The sequence below is a fragment of the Diadema antillarum genome, unplaced genomic scaffold (assembly GCF_040938485.1).
Source record: "Diadema antillarum isolate AM-2024a unplaced genomic scaffold, OU_Dant_1.0 scf00000163, whole genome shotgun sequence".
Taxonomy (NCBI): domain Eukaryota; kingdom Metazoa; phylum Echinodermata; class Echinoidea; order Diadematoida; family Diadematidae; genus Diadema; species Diadema antillarum.
In genome coordinates, this window is record NW_027271052.1 from 2,633,380 (window position 1) to 2,655,008 (window position 21,629).

The following is a 21,629-nucleotide window of genomic DNA, read 5'->3' on the forward strand; positions in this document are numbered from 1 at the left end:
TCGGTAGGAATGTAATGTGAATCGTGGGTAAGAATTGTGATTCTGGTGCAAGGACAAGATTCGAAAGACGTCAATTATTCCGTTACAAAAATCATGTCCGGAATTAATGTGATTTTACACCACACAAAAAGACAACTTTTTGAAGAGGGTTTTTTTTTATTATTTGAAGTCTATTTTCCAAAAGTCAGAGTGAATAATTTTCACAGTTTTGCCGAATTCGTAATTAAATTTTCAAGACTTATTGAGAATAACTTGTGTTTACTTTTTGGCCGAAATGTCGCCCTGGCCTGGCCCTCTGAGTACCGAATTCTGGGCCACGAAAATGAAAAAAAAAAAAAAAAAGCGTCTGGTGATGCGATCAACTCTCCTACTAGATCTAGTAGTCATACTATATTGCTGCATTGCTGACAAAACTTGTTTTGACTTTGGTGCCTAATTCAACCCCCTAAAACACATGATAGTCCTAGACAAGCAATGTCAATACATAGCATACAGAGATAGCAGAGCCAGAGAGGGAGATGGAGAGAGAGATTGTGAAGTAGGCTACGGCCATGGGTTGAATCCAAACCGATGTCTGTTGTTCGTACCTAGTCCTAGTAGTAGTGTGTACCTGCGTGTACGTGTTGAGCTGAGGAACCAGTGACAGTGTGTTGATGCCTGAGTGAAAGAGGGGAGATCTTGTCCACTATAGTCAGCGTCGAGCGACCCGTTTGCCAAGCCTGCTGGGCGTATCGCTGTGAAAACTAGAACAGTAAGAAGCCAAATTACTGTGTAGTGTCAGCCTCGGATTATGCAACCATTATGTGCTCTGCTGTGCTGCAAAGAACCTCTTTTGGACAGCTGCAAACTAGTAGCAGACGGCAGTGAGGAGGCGGAGTCCCAAGTCTGTTCTCACGTACAATTTGTACGTACACTAAAGCACACATGTTCCGCGCGTGGTGCGATGCGGCATGCGGTCGGTGCAGGTGGCGTGGGGAATATACCCGCGCGCGCTCTTCGTCCACACCATAGAGATGTATACAATGTACTTACTGTAGTATACTAGTATATCTCTATGGTCCACACACATGTAAAAAAAAGCAATCTTCATTGCAGGAGTGATGAGAATATACTTCATGAAGTTATTTACTGAATGAAATTCTGTTTAAATTATGCAAACATATTGGTAAATGCTCTCAGGCGGTACATCAAAAACAGTGCAATATTTTCTTTTAGGATGTCCTAGTTACAAAGAATATAGAAATCAGTTACAAAATCATCTTAGGAGTAACTAACCTTAGTATATTAAGAAGTACAATATATTGAATCATCATCAACAAAAGTATATCATTTGGTTTGTTAAAAATGCACTGGTAGATATTGGACATTTAGTTTTCATATTGATATTTTAGTTTTATTTATTTATTGGATAGTATATATAATGATAAAAGGTAAAATTGGTATGTATTGTTATTATCAATTGATCGCATGTATAAGGTATATACAGAGCATACAATAAAACATTAAGGTATAGATGAAATACAAATAGAGAAAAATTTGATAGGACATACAACATATAATTATAAATAATGTGGCAGTATGACTACATACAAAGACAATGCCATAGATGGGGGAAGGAACAAGAAAGGAAACGCCCTTGTGAGTAGCTGACCCATGTACTGTAACATGCATACTTTTGACAGATTAAAAAAATATGAGTTAAGTTGACAAAACAGAACAATTAGTCAAAACAATGCAATCATTACAAAACAAAACTGCGGAGGTATGGACAATAACAACACAAAAACAGCAGAAACAAAATACATCTTGAATTAGCTATAAGTATAATCTTCCAATAAAAATTGTTTATATTTAATCTTGAAGTCATTTATAGATTTGATGCTTTCATTTCTCTCGGGAGATTGATATGATCTGAATGCATTTATATTTGAACCTAAAAAAACTTGCAATTAAAGGTTTAATTAAAGGTTTAATTTTGCTCTATCTGATGATGGACTTATCCTTTGAAATACTTTAAAATGGCGCTTAGTGTTTTTGCAATAAAACTCTTCATAATTTTTCACCCGCCAGCATCCAGGCACTTGCACACTCGGGTGCCCTTGTGATATGCACGCGCGCACACACACACACACACACACACACACACACACACACACAGTCACATGTAAATCGCTGCAAGAATCTTCAGGATTGAAGCAGAGATATTAAGTTTCTTAATAAGTGTCTGGGACGAGAAAGTGCGATTTAGCGAAACAGCGCCGGAGGAGGTGGGGGGGGGGGGGGGGGGGGGGTAAAGTGGATTCCAACCCCCAACCCCCAACCCCCGGCATTCAGCTTTTTCATTTTGGAAATAGAAATTGTGCAATTTGGCGCACATTTAAGGAAATAAATTGTACTTGCATAATTTCCATCTATTCGTTGTGGAAGATGGTCCTGGAAGATGTCATTTTGAGCATTATTTTTTTTTTTTTGCCCAAATTTAGTTCAAGGGCAAATTAGTCTACAGAATATATGACTGACATGACTTAGTTGATGGCAGAATTTTTAAACACCGCTTTGGATTATTCATTTATAAGAACATAAAGAAAAACATGAGTAAGAGTCTTGTATAATAGGTATCCTCAAATGCTGTACTCGTAAGACTGCGCAATCAATTATGATCGATTAGCATTTTCTCTCTAAGGACACCATACACGAGCTATTCGTAGCATGACAGCAGCGCATGGACAGGTACTAGGTACGTACAGGTGTGTGCCAACCAGATGTTTATGGTTGCCAAACAACCCAGCCCAGCCATGGCGGACGGAGGGCTGGGTACGTCGTCCTCCCGACTTTGTAACAAGAAGTCTTTCGAATATAAGATGTCAAAGAAAGTTGCGGAGCTTACACAGGTTGTGCACATGCTGTTTTCACGTAATCATGAGAGAGAAGTTGAGCTAGAAGCCACTAAAGAAGCTTACGAGCAAGAGGTTTCGAACGTGGTAGCGGACGCCCAGAAACGGATTGAAGGTCTCGAGCAGTGCCTGGCCACCGCGAAGAAACAGGCAGAGGCGGAACACGCAAGAGCAATGAGTGACTACGACAAGAAGCTCCAAGAACAAAAGAAAGAATCTGAAAAGCTTTTGTTGGAGGTCAGGGATAAGAACGGCAAGTTAGTGTCTGAAATCGGTGAGTTGAAAGGCGCCATTGTCAAGCTGGAAGAAGAGGTGAAAAGGACTAAAGAACAAGCTTTGAAGACGCATTTCTCCTCAAAAAGACAAAATGCAGACCACACGTCTTACGAAGACAACAAACAAGATAGCAGATCACAATTGCTGGCGAATAAAGGAAGTGTTTCTCCTAGACTTGATGGAACTGCAGACATTGCTCATATAAATCAACTAAAAGAAGATCTTAAAGTGAAAGAGATTGAAGCAGAGAACTTGAAGCATATGGTGGCTATGCATGTCCAAACTCAGAGGGATAATGATGCAGCACTTGCACAACTGAAGAAGGATCTTGAAAAGTCAGACAGTGAATTGAAGGTCCAAATTAGCCAACTTATTGAAGATGTGGCCCTAGCAAATAAAGCCAAGGAAAAAGCACAGCAGAAAAACAAGACATTGGAAACAGACCTGAAAAGCTTGAAAAAATCTCTAGAACGCAAGAGAGAAGCAGGAAATGAGGCTAAGCGAAGAAGTAATGATGTCAAGACGCCAAGGTCATCAAAAGCTCCATCTGAAGTTGGCAGCGTAAGTCTGTTTGAACAGATGGAATATTCAATGGATACACCCCACGCACAAGTTATTTAAGATAGAAAGGAAATTCATTGTGGGCACATACTGTACAACTGTAAAAGTGGATATTTTCACGCGACTAATTTTTCACACTCAGCTGGGACCTGGGTAAGAAGAGTTTCGCATGTTTTAAATTCTACGGAATCAAGATATCCACAACAGAGTACTGGAACATATGACAAGCAAAAATATATGTGTGCTTTTATTTTCGCACTAGTTTTTGGTTGCGCGAAATGCGGAAAAAATTTCAATACTGCGAAAATTTCCACTTTTACTCTCTTTTACTCTCTTTTTTTAATGCATTACAATCTGTTTAGTGTATGACTAGTAGGTAGTGTTGTGTACTAACTTTGCTGCTACATGTACATGGGATTAGTAGTTTAAAGGGTGAGTGAGATAACATACCTTGGATAACATACCTTGGATGTGGGCGTAAAGTTATACTCAACTTATTTGCCCCTCGGTGTCGTCATTACATGACATTAATAACTTTTAGTTAGGCGCTGTGCAGTATAACATGGACAAAAAAATATCCCGTCGGGGTTGTATTTGTTCTTGTCTTGACTCCAGAACCTCTCTAAGTTAGACTTGAAACTATTCACGGATGGGCTGTCGACTACAAATGATGGCAACTTATTCCACTCACTAATAACTCTGAGAAAAAGAGCACTGTCTCACTTTGGACTTTACATGTTTCTTCAGCATCTTAAACTTATGACCACGCGTCCTTCCTCCAACTGAGAACTCTCAGAACTCTCAGTGAGAGTTTATATAGTGACCAGAACTCATGAATGAAGAAGTCATAATAGGAATCTAGGATTTTATACAGTGTATTCATTATAATTGAGTTTCAAACTCAGTCTTCAATTCCAGCATACAGAAATAGCATGGTGACCTGCCTGCAATAGTGATACAAATTTGTAACTCTCTGTGCTTGAAGAATATGACAAGAGTTAAAAGCAGGTAGAGTTAGTGTTGCTTCTGCGAATGCCAGAATTGAACTACTCCTCACTTTGGAAAGTGACCCCCATCTGGGGCCATCTTTAGATGAAGCACATGGGTAATAAAGGTTGTTATTGGCCAAAACTGCCTGTCAATCATGGTTGCCATGGGAACAATGGCACAAAAATCTAAACTGGTTTGGTTGTCAGTCCCCGCGTTCACATTGGTCCCCGCAACGCGGGGACAGCCACAAGAGATCTTATCTTTTTTACGACTGACCGTTCACATTGGTATCTCATCTGTCCCCGAGCTGTGGGGCCATTTTGGGGCTTGTAGCGAGCTCTGCCGCTTGAATCCAGGCATAGCGCATGCGCACATTTGATGACCACAGCTGGACGCTATCAATTGCGCCCCAAGGTCACTCTCCCCTCCAAATCTTGTCCCCATACCCGACTTTCTTCGCGGGGACGAGGGGACAAGTCCCAGTGAGCGTTCACATTATGGTTTTGGACGAGAAAGTCCCGCGGCGTGGGACTTTCCCCGCATCACGGGGACCAATGTGAACGCGGGGAGTAACAGGACCACAAAGAGGAGAAAATGGCTCCCCTGAAAGACAAGAGGAGACTTGTGAGATAAGAAGCAACAGCATTTCTTCCTTAAATTTAGCTATACAAACTGAACTACATGTATTTTCAATCTGTTACTAGTAGGCCTACCGGTATACTGCTACTACTGTAAAAGTGGAAATTTTCGCGGTGTTCAAATTTTTGCGCATTTCGCGCAACCAGAAACTAGCGCGAAAATAAAAGCACGCGAATATTTTTTGCTTGCCATATGTGCCTGTGCGTGAGGTCTTGATTCCGCGGAATTCAAAACACGCGAAACTCTTCCGACCCGGCCAAGCGCATAAAATTAGTCACGCGAAAATATCCACTTTTACAGTAAACAGTAGACACATGTGTAGATAGACATCTAGTGCAAATCCAGTGCAACCACAACAACATGACTTGAGTATGGATCTACAAATTGAATCTTTTGATTACCAATTAAATCTTTATCTCAAATATTCTGTTGATTAGAAATTAAGTCGCAGAGCACTTTTCCAGAACATATGTACATTATAAATATATATATAAAAAACATTAGGGGCCTACTGTTTCAAGGAAAATCCCTTATTCATTTTTTTCTCTTCTTTAACCTTGTATTTTTATTTCATCAAACCATATCATATGAGAAATGTGAGATATTTAATGTTAACTTGCTCAATGTACAAAAAAAAAAATACGCTTGTTATGAATGGTAACAGTGACAGATATCTTCTTTGAAAACATAAGTTAACATACTAGTTCCCATACCACTTACTAGATATTTGACAATTATTGGCAATTGTACCCATTTATTTCAAGTGCTAGTATACAATTCAACGTACAGTGTATACACTTTATAAGACATCAAAGCAAATCATGATCATATTCTCTTTCAGAAAAGTTAAGCTGGAGTTGAACTATTAATGAAAACCATTTGAAGCTGATTGCCATGACAAATTTATGGAGTTATTGTCACACCCAAGTTAACCAGTTAAAAACCAGTTAAAAATGCTGAAAGACAATACAGTATTCAATTTTAATCCCATCAATGTTCTCGTCATATTCTTCAATCATCCATTGATCTAACTCTTTCCATTCACCATACCAAATTATTTAAATCATAAGATTATGATAAAAAGAAACAACCTGCATATCTGGTTGGTATCAAATGACCAAACAACATAGACAACAAGGCTACCAATAAGCATACCTTGTCAGTGCAAGAGTTGAGACATGAACAACATCAGCAAACTATCAAAGTAGTACGTAGCTTCATTCTAGAACCAATGTACAGGGTTTGTACAGTAGCAAACAGTGTCAACAAGGTGTTGTTTGCTGGCAACAAGATAACATTAGATTAATCTGTGCATATACACATTGTGTACATGTGCGTGTGTACATGCGCATATCTTTCTTAATTAATCATTGTCAATATGGAACTTAGACATCAGGTACGGTATCTCTGATAAGGCTTGATGCATGCAAGCAATGTTCATTCAAAAGACTAGTATCAACTGTAGTTCATTTTTTTCTTGTGACTTATACAGACTTTTCCTCATCATAATCATATCATATTGAAATAAAAAATAAATACAAATGGACAAGCTTCCTTTGTAGTGTATCAGCTTATTCAACTGAAGAATGTTTTAAGTAGATGTGTGCAATTGCTAGTGCATGCTTTCTTTCAGAAGATCAGGTCATTAATAATATGATGTACAATTTACCTGCTTTTCATCAATTGCACTGCTTACAGATCAGCATTACACGAAAATAATAACAAAGAATTCCTGCAAACATGTTGGTGTTTTTATTTCAGAATTCATGTTATTAGTGATTTTGGTTCTTGCATGACTCACTATCAACGTTTAACATTTTCTGGTTTGTTCTTGTGTTAACAACACTAGGATGCCTATGAAGAAGTAGAGAGGTTGAAGAGAGAGATTCGATGGTACCGAATGGAGCTAAGTAACCGAGAAGGGAACTTCAACCGAATGTTTGCAGAGTCCAATCCCATCAGGTTGGGTGGCATGGCAACAGGACCAAACCTTGCCCCAACGAGACAGAGAACAGACATCCCTATGAAGGTAAGATTAAGAAGAGACTGAAGCCAAGAGACCCAAAATGGGGAAAACTATCTAGATAGAGAGAAAAAACTTTAATCACTAGTATTCTCATAAAATAAATAGGACAGTGGTGCAAATTACATTTATAGTGTAAGAAAACTACTTCAAAGGCAAATTTAGTAAATCCAATTACTACAGGCATTTTTTAAATATGAAGAGGCAGGGGAAGAATTTGACAATATTAGTTTTTGATTTTACATTTATGTTGCTGCATTTTGGTGTATATGATCTTCTCATTTTTTTTCCATTTTTTTATTTGATCTCAGTGGTACTTTGCCCCCAGTGAGATTCATTCAAATTAGAAGCAGAGTAGGTTTTATTCACTTGCACTTTGTTAGTCCAGAAAGTCCAGAACTAAATATTAGTGCCACTTTACACATGGCATGCATTACTTGCAAACTGTGTCCTTCGTGCATTTGTCAGTAAGAAGAATGTGAATCATGGCTATGATTGTGAACTAGTGAATTAACTAATGCTATAGTTACGTTCAGACGGTGATCCTTAACCTTGAGGATAGCTATCTTCGAAGCTAAGCTCTGGCCCCCTAATTACGACCCATGTTCACCTGACGAAGCTAATCCTTGAAGGTAGCTATCCTCGAGGATAGGCTCACTGCTCCCCATAACCATGCTTATCTTCAAGTTCCTATCAACAAGCTCTGTCCACATGATGCTTAACACTACCAGCCCCCCCCCCCCCCCCCCCCAGCGCTAAGCCTGAGATATCTTGTGGATAGCTATCTTCAAGTTGACTTCGAGATAGCTATCTACGAGTGCGTCTACAAGGTGCCTAACTACAAGTCTATCCTTGTAGATAGCTATCCTTGAGGTTAGGGATCACCATCTGAACATAACTAAAGTTTTGAAGATTTCAAAGACATTCTTCTGCAGACAAGAATATGTAGTGTCCAGTCTGATGTCATCACTACTACCTGATGATGTGAAATACTTTTACTACTCTGTAAAATGGCAATGTTGATCATACCCGTGTCTTGAGCATCTCACTGACAAGAGGTGGCTCATCACATATTGCCACAGATTATTACTGTTCTTACTCATTTTAATATGCAATATTCCCCTATGCCTCCCTTCACAGATGTAATGCCACAAAATGTAAATTCAAACATAGTGGATTCCCTAACAAGTATTCATGTAAATAACAATCATTCAGTTGCTGACAACATACACCGTAGTTGATTGCATAGTGTTTGAACTTTGCAAAACTGTTGTGTCAAAGCATGCATGAAAATGAGAAATGCTTCTGTAGTACAGTTGTGCAGTGACTGAATTGTGTAATCTGAAGGAGACTTCTGCACTAGGCTTTTCTCATCTTGATATTAACTTGAAATGCACTGTATTGTGAGAAACAAGAGTTGTAATACACAAATATCAGCCACAGTGATATATCCATGTGATTTTATTTACTAGCTGCCAGCTGGAGCACTGACCTCTCGTTCAGACGATATGCGAAGCAGAGCGATGTCTCCCCCAAACAGACTCCCTACACTGGGCATGGATGGTAGGCAGAGAGACTCAACAAGGACTAAGTATGGTCACAACTCAGAAGGGGGCGGAGCCAAAGTGTCTACCGTTGCCAGGGAGAAGCACACTCCAAGGGGCATCACAAGTGGATATACCTGACAACAACCATCTGATTGATTGACACAACTAATTTAGCGTAAGAAATGTTCCATTTGTTATGAGATCATGAAATGAGAAGTCTGAATAAAGAGGGGAGCAGAGATAAAAGTAAGGTGATTATTTCCACAGGATTTTAAAAAGAAAGAAAGAAAAGTGAATAAAGGCGAGACATTCAGACAAACCACAGGAACAGCTGACAGTTTAATGGCTACAAAATAATTAGAAAGTAACACTTGGTAGTTGCTTCAAACTAGTGCCATACCTTAGGATAAAGTGCCATATTTTGTATTGCCTGTTTCTATTGTTTCATACAATATTGTATGACTGAATAGCATATGAATGATAATGATGATACTGGCTTGCCTAAGTACTTTGTCTGTGTGTCTAGTGGGGTGGGGGGGGGCACAAGATTACGCTGTCATTGTTAACTGACATAGTGGTATATTTTCTTTTAAGTTTTGCAATGTACATATATTCAAAGCCCAGAAATGTTTGAATACATCTCTCACTGGCTGTGTTGTATGTAATCAGAGATCAACCTTACCAAAACTGCTCTTGTAGACCTTTATCAATAGACTTCTTGTCAATGTGATCCTCCAATTCTCATATTTTGATCTTGCTAAAAAGATAGTATCACATAAGGTGTATTCTATAGGTGAGTACTTTCCTCTTACAAAAGGTAACCAAATCCCAAGGGTTGACCATGACAGGTGTGTTTGACCTTGATCCACATTACTTGCTGGTTAATCTTAGTCTGGATCTTGGATTGATTTGCCTTGCCATTGATTGTATCTAAAGAAGCATGGCTACATATAATTTCATGGTGGAAGCATTCTCCATTTTTAAAGTCTATGCAAGGCCCTCTGCAGATGCAAGATGAAATAAACTTAGAGAAAAACAGTGCTAGAAATTAGGAGGTAGTGTTTGCCAAAGACTAGTGGAAATCAATGTTTAGGTTAACCACAATTGTTTCACCAGTACACAGATGCAAGTGCTAGCAGCATTGTTGTGGTTTTATTCAGTGTGCATTCTTTGAAATGTTTAATTATTCAAAGCTGAATGATGTTTTGATCTACTTATCAAGGAGTATAAAGACTCATACATGTATCTCGACCTCCACAGGAACTTTGAGTACATATGCATGGGCATCAGAATATTAAGTGATGTGGCCAAAGACTACAAGGGATGGTATAGTTTTTGTCGAGATGGAGATTTAGGTTTACATTTTTGCAAGATACATGTAATTAGAAACCACTTATATGAAATATCCAAGAGCATGTAATTCTAAGAGAAATGAAAAAGTTTATTTGATGAAAATCAGTTTTGAAAAAGCATAGATATCCAAATATTAAGTTCTCCTCATGTGCCAGTTGTTTGAATTTCGTATGTGACAGGCTGCGGTTTCACCGCTGATTCAAATGTGGGAAGAGGTGTGTGCAGGATGTATGCCAAATAGAGAAGCTATCATCGCCAGAAAAAAAAAAAAAAAGTTTTTCTAATAAGAGGTGGGACCCACCTTTTATTGGGACCACATTGTTTTGCCTTGTTTTTGGATATCTCAGCCATTTTAAAACTGATTTTCATCAAATAAATTTTTAGAGTCTCTTAGAATTGAATGCCTATTAATATTTCATATAAGTGGTTTCTAATCATCTTGCAAAAATTTTAAACCTGAATCCCCATCTCAACCAAAACTGTACCATCCCTTTAAGGCCAGCTCCCAAGTTGCTGGAAACTTGCTTGATTGGTATAATTCTGGATTGCCAGTACATGAGTTTTTCATGCTCATAATAATGAGCTTTTCACCAAAGTGCCAAGGCCATTTCAGTATTAGTGCTAGATGGTAACAATGCATGTCGGCACAGCAGTTAGAAATGTGGTATATTACAATTGTACCTCGCTTGGTTTGTCTTGATTGTTGTGTGTGTACATGTATATATGTATATGTACAAGTATTGTGTTAGTGTGTATTTTGGTTTCTTTATCAACCTTTTTTTTTTCATTTCATCTTGCTTCACTTTTTTTGTCAGGTTCTATTTCCAATTGCTCTGTAGATATTAATCTAGTGTGATATCTGATCAAGTATGATATTGCATGTCAGGGGCTACATGCTTGTGCCTGTTCTTAGTGTCATGGCTAATCAAGACTGCATAATTATATTTAATAATCCACATGTTAGTAGATTGAAATAATGATGCAATTTACCTTAATAACTTGCATTTATTCAGTTTTCCTTGACCCAAATATCACTCTCATCTACAGCCAAAGAAGTACGGTTCCGTCTGTCTCGTAACATAGAATACATTTGTAGGTAATCAACTGCCTTTGGCCTTAAACTTGAATTGATTCTAGTAGTGAATTTGTCGGTCACATGGTCATAGTTGGCTGATTAGCATTTTTTTAATGCAATTATGTAATTGTGCAATTATGATGGAATATTTAATCATTTGATACACTACAATGTATCATGTATAACACATGCAACACTCTTTTTCTGTGTCGGCCAGAAATCTTTACCAAAGTTGTCCAAAGAAAGATGAAACAAAGTCTGTTTACCTGACTGAATCTTCCACAATACATGTATTTGATGTTCAAATTACAGAATTAGATGATGTAAAAAAATTTAATTATTGTGCAAGAAGAAGAATTTTTGTATATTTCTTGGTGAAGATCAAGATTAGATTTGTGATCGTCATATACATACTGTATTTGCATAATCACAAAGTTTGCAAACCTGAAATATGCTTAGGATACATTTGTACAGCTGTAAGCTGACAGTATTAATATGTGTTGAGTTATGGTTGGTACAATATGCATTTCATTAGAATTTAGTTGAAGGATGTATTTGATAAGGTGAATTGTAATGAAAGTCATGAATTCATTCGCTGTGTCAAACACAGACTGTTATCATACCCTTAGGTTTAGAATAAAAGGTTTTGTTTTAAATTTGTAAAGTTTTGTTAATAAAGCAGCGTATTGATTGAATAGCTTAAACTTTTGTGTGCATAAATTTAAAACTGCACTTAGGATCAGCTGTGTTTTTAGAAGGCGCTCTATTGATACATACTATCATGATTTGTCTCTTTAGCCCATAAAAGTGATTTTAGTGATTACACAGGTTTTTAAAAGTTGCATGCATGCAGACTAATAGGCTTGAAGTATTTTTGGGATTGCATTCTTTGACCAGACATGTGTTTCTGATGTCAGACTGTATTTTATAATCATATTCATGTTGATATGGATCATTTGAAGAGGAATAAAATATGATGTGAATATCAGCTGTAATATTTCTCAGTTAGTAAACCATTGACTTACCAATAGAGTCACAAAATATGATGAGGGTTTTTCTGATTGAGTTCATATGACAAATTTTCATCCCGCCCAGATTTCATTATTAAACTGACACATCTACTTCAAATTGGCAACAAACTCTAAGATTGAGATTACAAGCAGTGATCATTTGGTAATATATCAGTTTATATTGCAGCAGCAGCAGATGGGCAGAGAAGTGAATGTGATTTTCCAAATGGCAGTAAATTATGAAGTGGTATCCTAGTAGCCATTTTGTAACGTAGGTAAAAAGAACCTTATCATGTCAATGATTCAAAGTTTACTGAAGAATGTTCTTCACTGTTTTAGAAGATGTGTGTGAAATTATGTCTGTAATTTATTTTGAGTACTGTATGGCAAAAAAATATATGCAGTTTCACATTGCTATGCAAATTACGTGTACATGCACTTATTATGCCAAAGTTGGATGTAAACTTCCCAAAGTGGGTGAAAGATAATTCTGGTTCTGATTATTAGATGCTTTCATGACAGGAATGAAATAATGTAATATTGTACCTGTGATTGTGGTAATCTGTCAATAATTATCAATACTTATAATAAGTCCCAAAAAAAAATGTATATACCAGGTAACAAGTATATGCAGTTGATATGCAGCTGTGTTCTGTGTGGAAGTTCATAATAAAGTGCTTAACACTGATAAGATTAAAAAGCTGCCATAGTACATGTCTGTCTGTATACATAGATTATGAACAATGCTGTTTAGACATTCAAAGTCATTGAAACACAATTTTCCCAAGCATCTACAATTTTAGTCACAATTTTGTACATGAATGAAGAAATCACCTGTGATACATATTGTTCATGTATTCAGTATAGATAATGCATTGTTTCCTGATATAGCTCAAGTCATCTTCATCCTAGGGCTGGTGGTTTAATGAGCACACTCGAACTAGACGGATACTGGTAATCTTGTCAGTAATATTCATCTTTGCAGAAGAAAGATGTACATGTATTAATGCACAATCTTTCATATGTAGAATGAAAATAACTTTCATAAATGAGATTTTGCATAATGATGTCTAATACAAGTATCAGCCATCCAACAAGTTTTCTTCTTCAGCATCATACTGTCAGTATGATATATGCCATATGCTTTGCAATCTTAATATTTCTAGAATCAAATCATAATTCACAGTCAAGTATCACAGAGATGGAATAAGAAATAAGTTTGATTTATTTTCAAGAAAAAAGACTATGCACTGCATTTCTGTCATAGTAGGCCATATTTTTATGATATCTATATAATGTTGCAATTATTAGTCATATTGTAAATTTTATGAAGTGAAATCCTCAAATACACAGTTATTGATTATTCTTAACAATCAAATATGTTTTACCCATACTTACTAATGATGAAGTACAGCCCGATGATAGAATCTTGTTCAGTATTATGACTCACTGCATTTTAGTGAAGGTGCATGTATATATGTCTAAGCAAAAAATGAACACAAAGTTAGTTTGTTCCATGGGAAGCTTATGAATGTGCATAATTTGTCGGAGATAACCTGTTCTGTATATCTTACCTTTTGAGATTAAAGGTACATTGTATGGGTGGCTGGCTATTAAATAGAGGGTTTATTCTAAGGTTCAGAGTTCCAAAGTCTTGTTTTTCTATGTGTATGTGTGCACGTTAGGGTGTGTGCGTGTATGTGTGTGTGTGTGTGTGTGTGTGTGTGTGTGTGTGTTTACTAATGAGCAGAGACTGCGCAGAACTTGCAGGACTTCTCATACAATGCAGTGCCACTCCATGTTCAATGTTGCATTTTAAAGAATAGTGTACACATAGAACAACAAGTTTTAGAATATTCAGGAATGAAACTTTTCAAAAATCAATGGTGTTTGTCATTACAAATTGTACAAACTCGTTAAAGTAATGTCATTGACTCGCAAATCTCCCAGTCACCTACACTCGCATCTTTGATCCCAGCACTGGACGTGAAAGAACACAGAAATTACTGTTCTTTTCTGTGATACCTTTTTGGTGGGAGAGAACAGTTGCTATATTATTGCTTAGAAAGTTTGGTTTTTATCATACTTTCTGTAAGAACCAATGGGAGAGATGTGTGATGTTGATGTTATCACATCTGATTTGCATTTGTGGTTAGACCAGTATCACTGCACTGCAATAATAGGGAAAACTTTTATGTCACATTACGTACTAGCCTCTCACTCATCTAATTTCAATGTAATATCTACCATTCAGCATGAAAGGGGTATATTTGGATTGGAAGTGGCTGCGGTTTCTCTTGTTTGTTTGTTTGTTTGTTTGTTTGTTCAAAGGGACAGCACATATAAACACAAAAATGCTAATGATGACAATTTTTCATATCCACATCAAATGCAAACCTCACACTCTCTACACCGACTAGCTTTGGTCAGACAATCTTGATGGGGACTATCATGTTAACATGTTCTACGGAGAAGTTCATGTGACAAAAGAAAGAAAAGAAATCAAATAGAAAGAAGTAGAAAATAGAATATGACAGCAATTGTCAAGAATCAACATGCTCACCCAAAGAGTAAGGGTCAGTATAGAAAGTGCGTGCGCTTCTATACTCTTTGATGGTCACCCACAATACAAAATGCAGTACATACATACACTACTGCGTCCACCTTATTGAAACAGTGAAGAGCGCCATCTCTTGATATTTGGCCTTCGCTGCTGTTGTACTCCTTCCAATCCAGAAATTAACGGTGCAAATCACGTCAGCAGGGGCGGATCCAGGGAGGACCGCAACCGGCGCACGCCCCCCCCCCCCCTTTATTTTTTTTGTTGAAACAGAAGAAATAAAAAGAAAAAAATGGGGGAGGGGTGCGTGCGCCCCCCTTTAATTTTGTAAACACGCCCCCTCTTTACGGAATTCCTGGATCCGCCCCTGCGTCAGTTTTAGTGCAATTTAATCTTACTGGCCATCAATAGTAACAAATATGTTTCGAAATAATCTACTGAAAGATAAAACACTTTATCACTCCATGTTACTTTTTCGAGATCATCTAACCTTTGATACAGTAACCGAAACCCGGCTCCCATTTTAAATGATGTCATACCTATACCGAGCGCACTACACTTTAACGCTCTATAATGCGGTGGACAATAATATACATGCATGAGCTTTACATCTACTTCGCATTTAGTTCCTTATTTTTATAACTCCATTGCTCAGTGTTGTTTTTTTTTTTTATGTTGCAAATATACACGAACCATAAAATAGTCGGGCTCTTCACGAACTACCGTCTGATACAGAGAGCGCCACAACGGTGAACTGTTTTTTCTCGCTACTGAGAAAGGAGAAGAAGAAGAAAAAGAAAAAGAAGAAGAAGAAGATGAAGAAGAAGAAGAAAAGAAAGAGAGAAGCAGTGAGGTAAATCTGATACACAAGCTGTTCATGTAGGCCAAAATAGTTACAGTTCGTTATTCCAAATTAACTTCGTTAATCTGAAAATGAAATAAGGTTTGTTATTCCTATATATATTTTCGTTCATCCGAAAATGAATTAAGGTTTGTCAGGATTCTGAAATGAGTCATATTGTTCCGAAGGGTCGTTTATTTCGAACATGATGTAAGGTTCGTAATTGCGAATGTTCATTAATTTGTACTTACTGTTCGTTTTCGGACATTATTTCATTTTGGACTGACAAACAATATTACATGACTAAGCTCCATGATAGGAGCTTTATTTCATTTTCTGATAAACGAACATTCGGAATATACGAACTTTCGGAATAACGGCACAAAATGTTCGGAGTTCCTAACCCTATTTCATTTTCGGATGAAGGGTAATAAACGTCTATATAGGGAATTTGAAGGGTTTGTTTGCAAAAACCGATAAGTCCATTTTTGAAGTTTTTGAAGTACGATCTCTGTCTTAAAGTACAAAATAATACCTTTTAAATGATATATTGGTCACTACATATAAAGGTATATTTTTGAAGTTATGGTCAAAAGAAGCAACAATTTTCTTATTATTCTCTTTATTCTTCTTGACCTTTAATCGCAAATATCTCCATTTGGCAAATATGGACTTGTCGGTTTTTGCAAACAAACTCTTCATTTGTATATATCGGTATAACGATATTGCGAATTAACAAACCTTCAGAATAACCAACACCCGTGCGGACTTTGTTTTGGTCATCTTTTAAAAGAGACAAACTCTTTGAAACATCGACGAATTACAGGCTAATCTACACGCTATACCAATAATTGGAGAGTTTGTTCGCAAAAACCGATAAGTCCATTTTTGAAGATTTTGAAGTACGGTCTCTGTCATAAAGTACAAAATAATACCTTTTAAATGATATATTGGTCACTACATATAAAGGAACATTTTTGAAGTTATGGTCAAAAGAAGCACAAATTTTCTTATTATTCTCTTTATTTTTCTTGACCTTTAATCGCAAATATCTCCATTTGGCAAATATGGACTTATCGGTTTTTGCGAACAAACTCTTCTATTATTGATATGGAGTTCTAAATGTGAGTGATGCCGATGAGAAGATTTAACAAACTACTGCAGTATTATACGATTGGCAGCAGGTCAAAAGTATACACTGCATGCGTAAGATAATCTCTGTTACATGCCCTAATCACAACGCTGAATGTATTAGGGGGCCTACATGTACAAAATAGGCAAACTGAAGCGATTTGAAACCATCGAAGTCTTTGTGACGTCGTGAATTCAGGAGAAGAGCAATCCCGAGCCTTTGATTGCGTCTGAAGTTCATTATCATTAATGAGGCACATCTGGAACCAAAATAAAATTTAAATGAATAAGGCAGATAATTAAAATTTGTGGCCAGAAACATCGTCTGAGAATAAAACTGTAATTTAGGGAGTAATCTCTCTCATGGCACAAAAATGGAAACATTTTAGCGGTTGGAGATGTTTGCTGAGGGGAAAGTGTTGTGGGAGAACACGTTGCAGGGTGATACATTTTGTGGCCTCATGGGTGAGTGCAGTATTATAGGCACAAACATGAACGCCAGTAGGCGAGAATTAATGACGTCACATCGCGTGAAATGATGATTCAACGTTAGCTCCCGTTATCAATGTTACAAAGCTAAATCAGTATAAAACTCTGGGAGCTCTTTATATAATGTCACTTTTCTACAAGAATTAAAAAACGAATTGTATATTTTTATGAGAGGTCCAACTCCTTTAAGTCTGCATGGTCTGTTTTACCTCCCACCCTTCTTTTTTTTTTTCTAACTTGCACGCCATCGAAAAGAAGTTTATTTTTATAAGATTTTCTTCGACAATACATGTCAATGTGATGCACCATTTCGAAAGGTGGGTTCTTTTCTGTAAACTACTTGACAAAGTCTTTTACTATATTGGCAAATGTTTTGCATTGTGAGTATTTTTTTTAATGTTTCCATGCCTAATACTCTGTTGATGCTAAATGTGAGACCCCAGGGAAGAACAGTGTATTTTTTTGATCCTCTGTTTCTTCATCATGTTCATTTCAGGACCTTTATGTGGTTTTTTTTCCTCTGAAGGCCTATATTGTGTATTTTATCTGAATACAAATAAAGGTGATCTCCATGTTCAAAGATGCGCAATCAGAAAATGGGAATCTGCAAAAAAAAATGCACAATATCCATGGAAAAATAAAGGTTATGACGTGTGTAAACATTGGATGTTTGGAAAAAATGTATGTAGGTATATACATTATATTTAATATCAATAGGGCTTTTATTTAGTTGAAGCTCTATAAACACACTTGAGATACTCAGCATTGGTGTCAACTGTCAGTTGCATAAAGGCAACCAAAACAAATTTAACGGTATCTACAAGATTGTATATAAGTAAATCGTATATCAACGACAAATTATCAAAATAGCAACTATTCAATTACTTTTAGAGATATAAAGATCGTTACGAGATATCAATGTGGAGTATAAATTTCAGAGCTTCCAACCTCATGTGTAATCTTCTGCCTGAGTTATATTTTCAAAACCACAGAGACTATACTCTAACCATTCTCCTTGAACTCTTGAACTTTGTTGATAGTTCATGCACTCATTATACATTTTGACAAAGCCATAGATATATAGACATCTGTTATCCTTTAAAAAAATCTCATATTCATATTAAATCGTATGGCATAGAGACAGAGAGAGGAAGACTCGGGGGTGAGAGTGAAAGAAGGAGCTTATTGTGTAAAGGGGCAAGGTGACAAGGACGTGCCTGCAGCTGTATATTTCCACTTGAAGATTACATGAAAACATAATCCAAAAATGCTTGTTTTTGGAATATATATATAAATTATATATATATATACACACACATACACACACACACACACACATACATGTATATATATATATATATATATATATATATATATATATATGTGTGTGTGTGTGTGTGTGTGTGTTTGAAAAAAAAAATCAAAGAAGCACCATCAAACGCAACTCGAAGGATACACAACCACGACAACGGTGATGCAAACCACAAATAATATTTTCCTCTCTAGCTATGGATTCAGTGTCACATTGCTGGTATGGTCGTCAAATATGAAAATATCATACTTCCACAAGTCTTTATTTCTTATTTATCTATCTTTTATTCTGGCCATGCTGTGACGTTCCTGGAATTTGTCGAACGTGCCAGGAAGTCCTGCTGTGATGCGGAGCGGATTTCTCCCAGTGCACGCTGTTAATTTGAGACACGCTATTATGTCATGGTACTTCTTTTAATCCTTCATATCCCATCCCTTCTATTACCATCTTCCACACGTGAAAACTCATGTGCCAAGTATCCAAAATGAGAGTTTGAAGGTTGAACTGGTTTTAAACGATTCAATAAGTTTTTTTTTCACTCAAAACTATGAAGCCAGTTTTTAATTATCGGGTTCATCGACTTTACGAACTTTCCTGATAATCAACATTTAAGTTCAACGAAAAAGCACTGACAAAGAATTGGATGGTCTTTGTGTATACAAAGGAGTGGCACTACTCACACAAACCGATGGAAAATCGCCCAGTAAAACACACATGAAGAGAGTAAAAGAGACATCAGTAAAGATATCAGACTGCATGATCATTAACGTTCTGTAAAGCTGCAGCCTGAATATAAATGGTTCTCTTTATATTTTGACTCTGATTCCTCTTCACGCTTGGTCTATAGCTCTTGAGCCTTTGGGTCATAATGAGGACTTCTGACCTAGTTACGGCATGCAATGATGAAGGCTTATCCCTTTGTTATATTGAATGAAATTTATTCAGTTCACGTTCCATTTTTCACTTTGAAAGTGGCAACAACTTTTGACGCATGTTGTGCCTGCCTTTATGAACACATATTGTCCACCGCAGCTCAGCCTTAGAGATATTCAATCGAATATGACAGTGTTACATTTTCATTTACCGTCTTTAATTTGGTTAAATATCAATAAGTTTGTTTGTTTGTTTGTTTGTTGTTTTTTTTACTCAAATAATTATGACGAAGCCAGTTTTCTCGGGTTTCGGGACTTAACAAACTTAATTAGGACATGGCACCGTCTTCAGTTTGGTAAGATAATATATCACAAAAATATCACGATCTTTACAAGATCAATTTGAAATGAAACCTGCCTTGTGGCTGACAGCTTTGATAAAACGTACCAAGTTTTGTCTGAATGTCGCATACGCATGCTTTTTAAAACCCTTCATATCCTTTCACAATATTTATATTTACCCTGGACCTCATGAGCTCCAACATCTCTAAGCTCACATGTTTATATAAATAGCTCAAATTATCTTCAAGCTATATAAGATCCATCAAAATTGCTGTCCTTTTGAGCTTGTAATATAATTCGCTGGCTCTGACAGTTGACCTGTATATACTTTGATGTGCTCAAGATCTTTTAGACTCATCTGCATTATTACGTGCGTGTGATAACGTATATAGCTATCTGCCTTAAGGTTTCCAGACATTATTCCAAGAAAATACGAGATGAAACAACGAACAGACGTGCGATTGAACGACCTAATGCTCGGACATCACAGACAATTTATATGACTAGCATGAGACATTCAATTATACCGTATACTCAGGGTAACAACCACGACAACTTATCAATATGTCAAACCTGTAAGGAAGCGTGTTTTAAAGGCATGATTGGTTCATATCAATCAAATTTTGAAAGTGTTTATTGGACAATGTAAGACGTGTAATTTAAATAAATACGAATTTGTGCTTTTCGTAGGCCGAAATGTAATCGCTGAGCATGTCACGTTTCTCTCTTGGATGATAATATTTCTATTTGATATTTATATATCAATCTTTTTGTCTGTATGTATACAATAATGTAAAAATAACTCAAGGAAAACAAGAATATGAACGCTAATATAAATCACAGAGTTCAAAACATGAATCAGAGTATGTGTTTTTAGGTTTACAATACAGAATCATGATGACTTTTTTTGTTTACCTATCTCTGCATCAGCCAAATAAGACATCACCAGCATAAAAGTTCTCCTCCAAGAATGAGTCAGTTTTATATACAGAACTTGAATACAGAAGTAGCATTAAACCTGTTGTTACCATCATAGGGCGAATTAAACAACCGGAATAACAAAAGCACCACCAACTCCACCCATGCACCAGGTCACTATCGGCCACCTCAACTGAATCGACAATTAAAATGAAAATCTTGCAAAATCTTTAATTGCAGAAATACACGAAATATGATTTCCGTATAGTCTTCAAGCGTTGTGGGTCGTCTTTGTTTGTGTGTTTTGTTTTGTTTTTTGTTCCCATAAATATTGATCGCGAAACTTTGGGTCCTTTTTGTGAGAGGAAATCGATGGTCACTGCTCATTGGGCAATCGATAGAGAGAAACCTACGCAGTGTTATGGTTTGACTAGAGAGGTGTAGGCCTGCCAAGGTTTTGTGTGCCTCCCTGAAATCTGAGTAGTTCCGTATTGAAGTATAAAACAATCGATAGACTACCATTGTTCCAGGTACTTTTAAGGTCACAAAAGCTTATTCCGATGATAGTAATAATCGAGCTCATCGCGTCTGATGCATGCATTGCCTATTACCATATTGTCAAATGCCTTCATGAAAAATACATTATCATTGAATGATGTCTTCCTGGATGTATGACAGTGAAGCGAATGACGCGTGTTATTGGACTCCTGTTTTCAGTTTGCCGCGCTGCTGGGCCTATTTGTCAACAGGATCCTCTATTCAATTCAATTCAATTCAATTCAAAATGATTTTATTT

General features: G+C 36.8%; 1 protein-coding gene across 1 annotated transcript; it reads left to right on the forward strand.

The window, feature by feature from the left end:
* The first annotated feature begins 2,795 nt into the window (after positions 1-2,795).
* On the forward strand, positions 2,796-9,068 carry LOC139722319 (uncharacterized). The gene is made up of 3 exons (XM_071633629.1): positions 2,796-3,731; positions 7,210-7,389; positions 8,856-9,068. The coding sequence occupies exons 1-3, from the start codon at positions 2,796-2,798 to the stop codon at positions 9,066-9,068; spliced, it is 1,329 nt and encodes a 442-aa protein (XP_071489730.1).
* Positions 9,069-21,629: the final 12,561 nt, after the last annotated feature.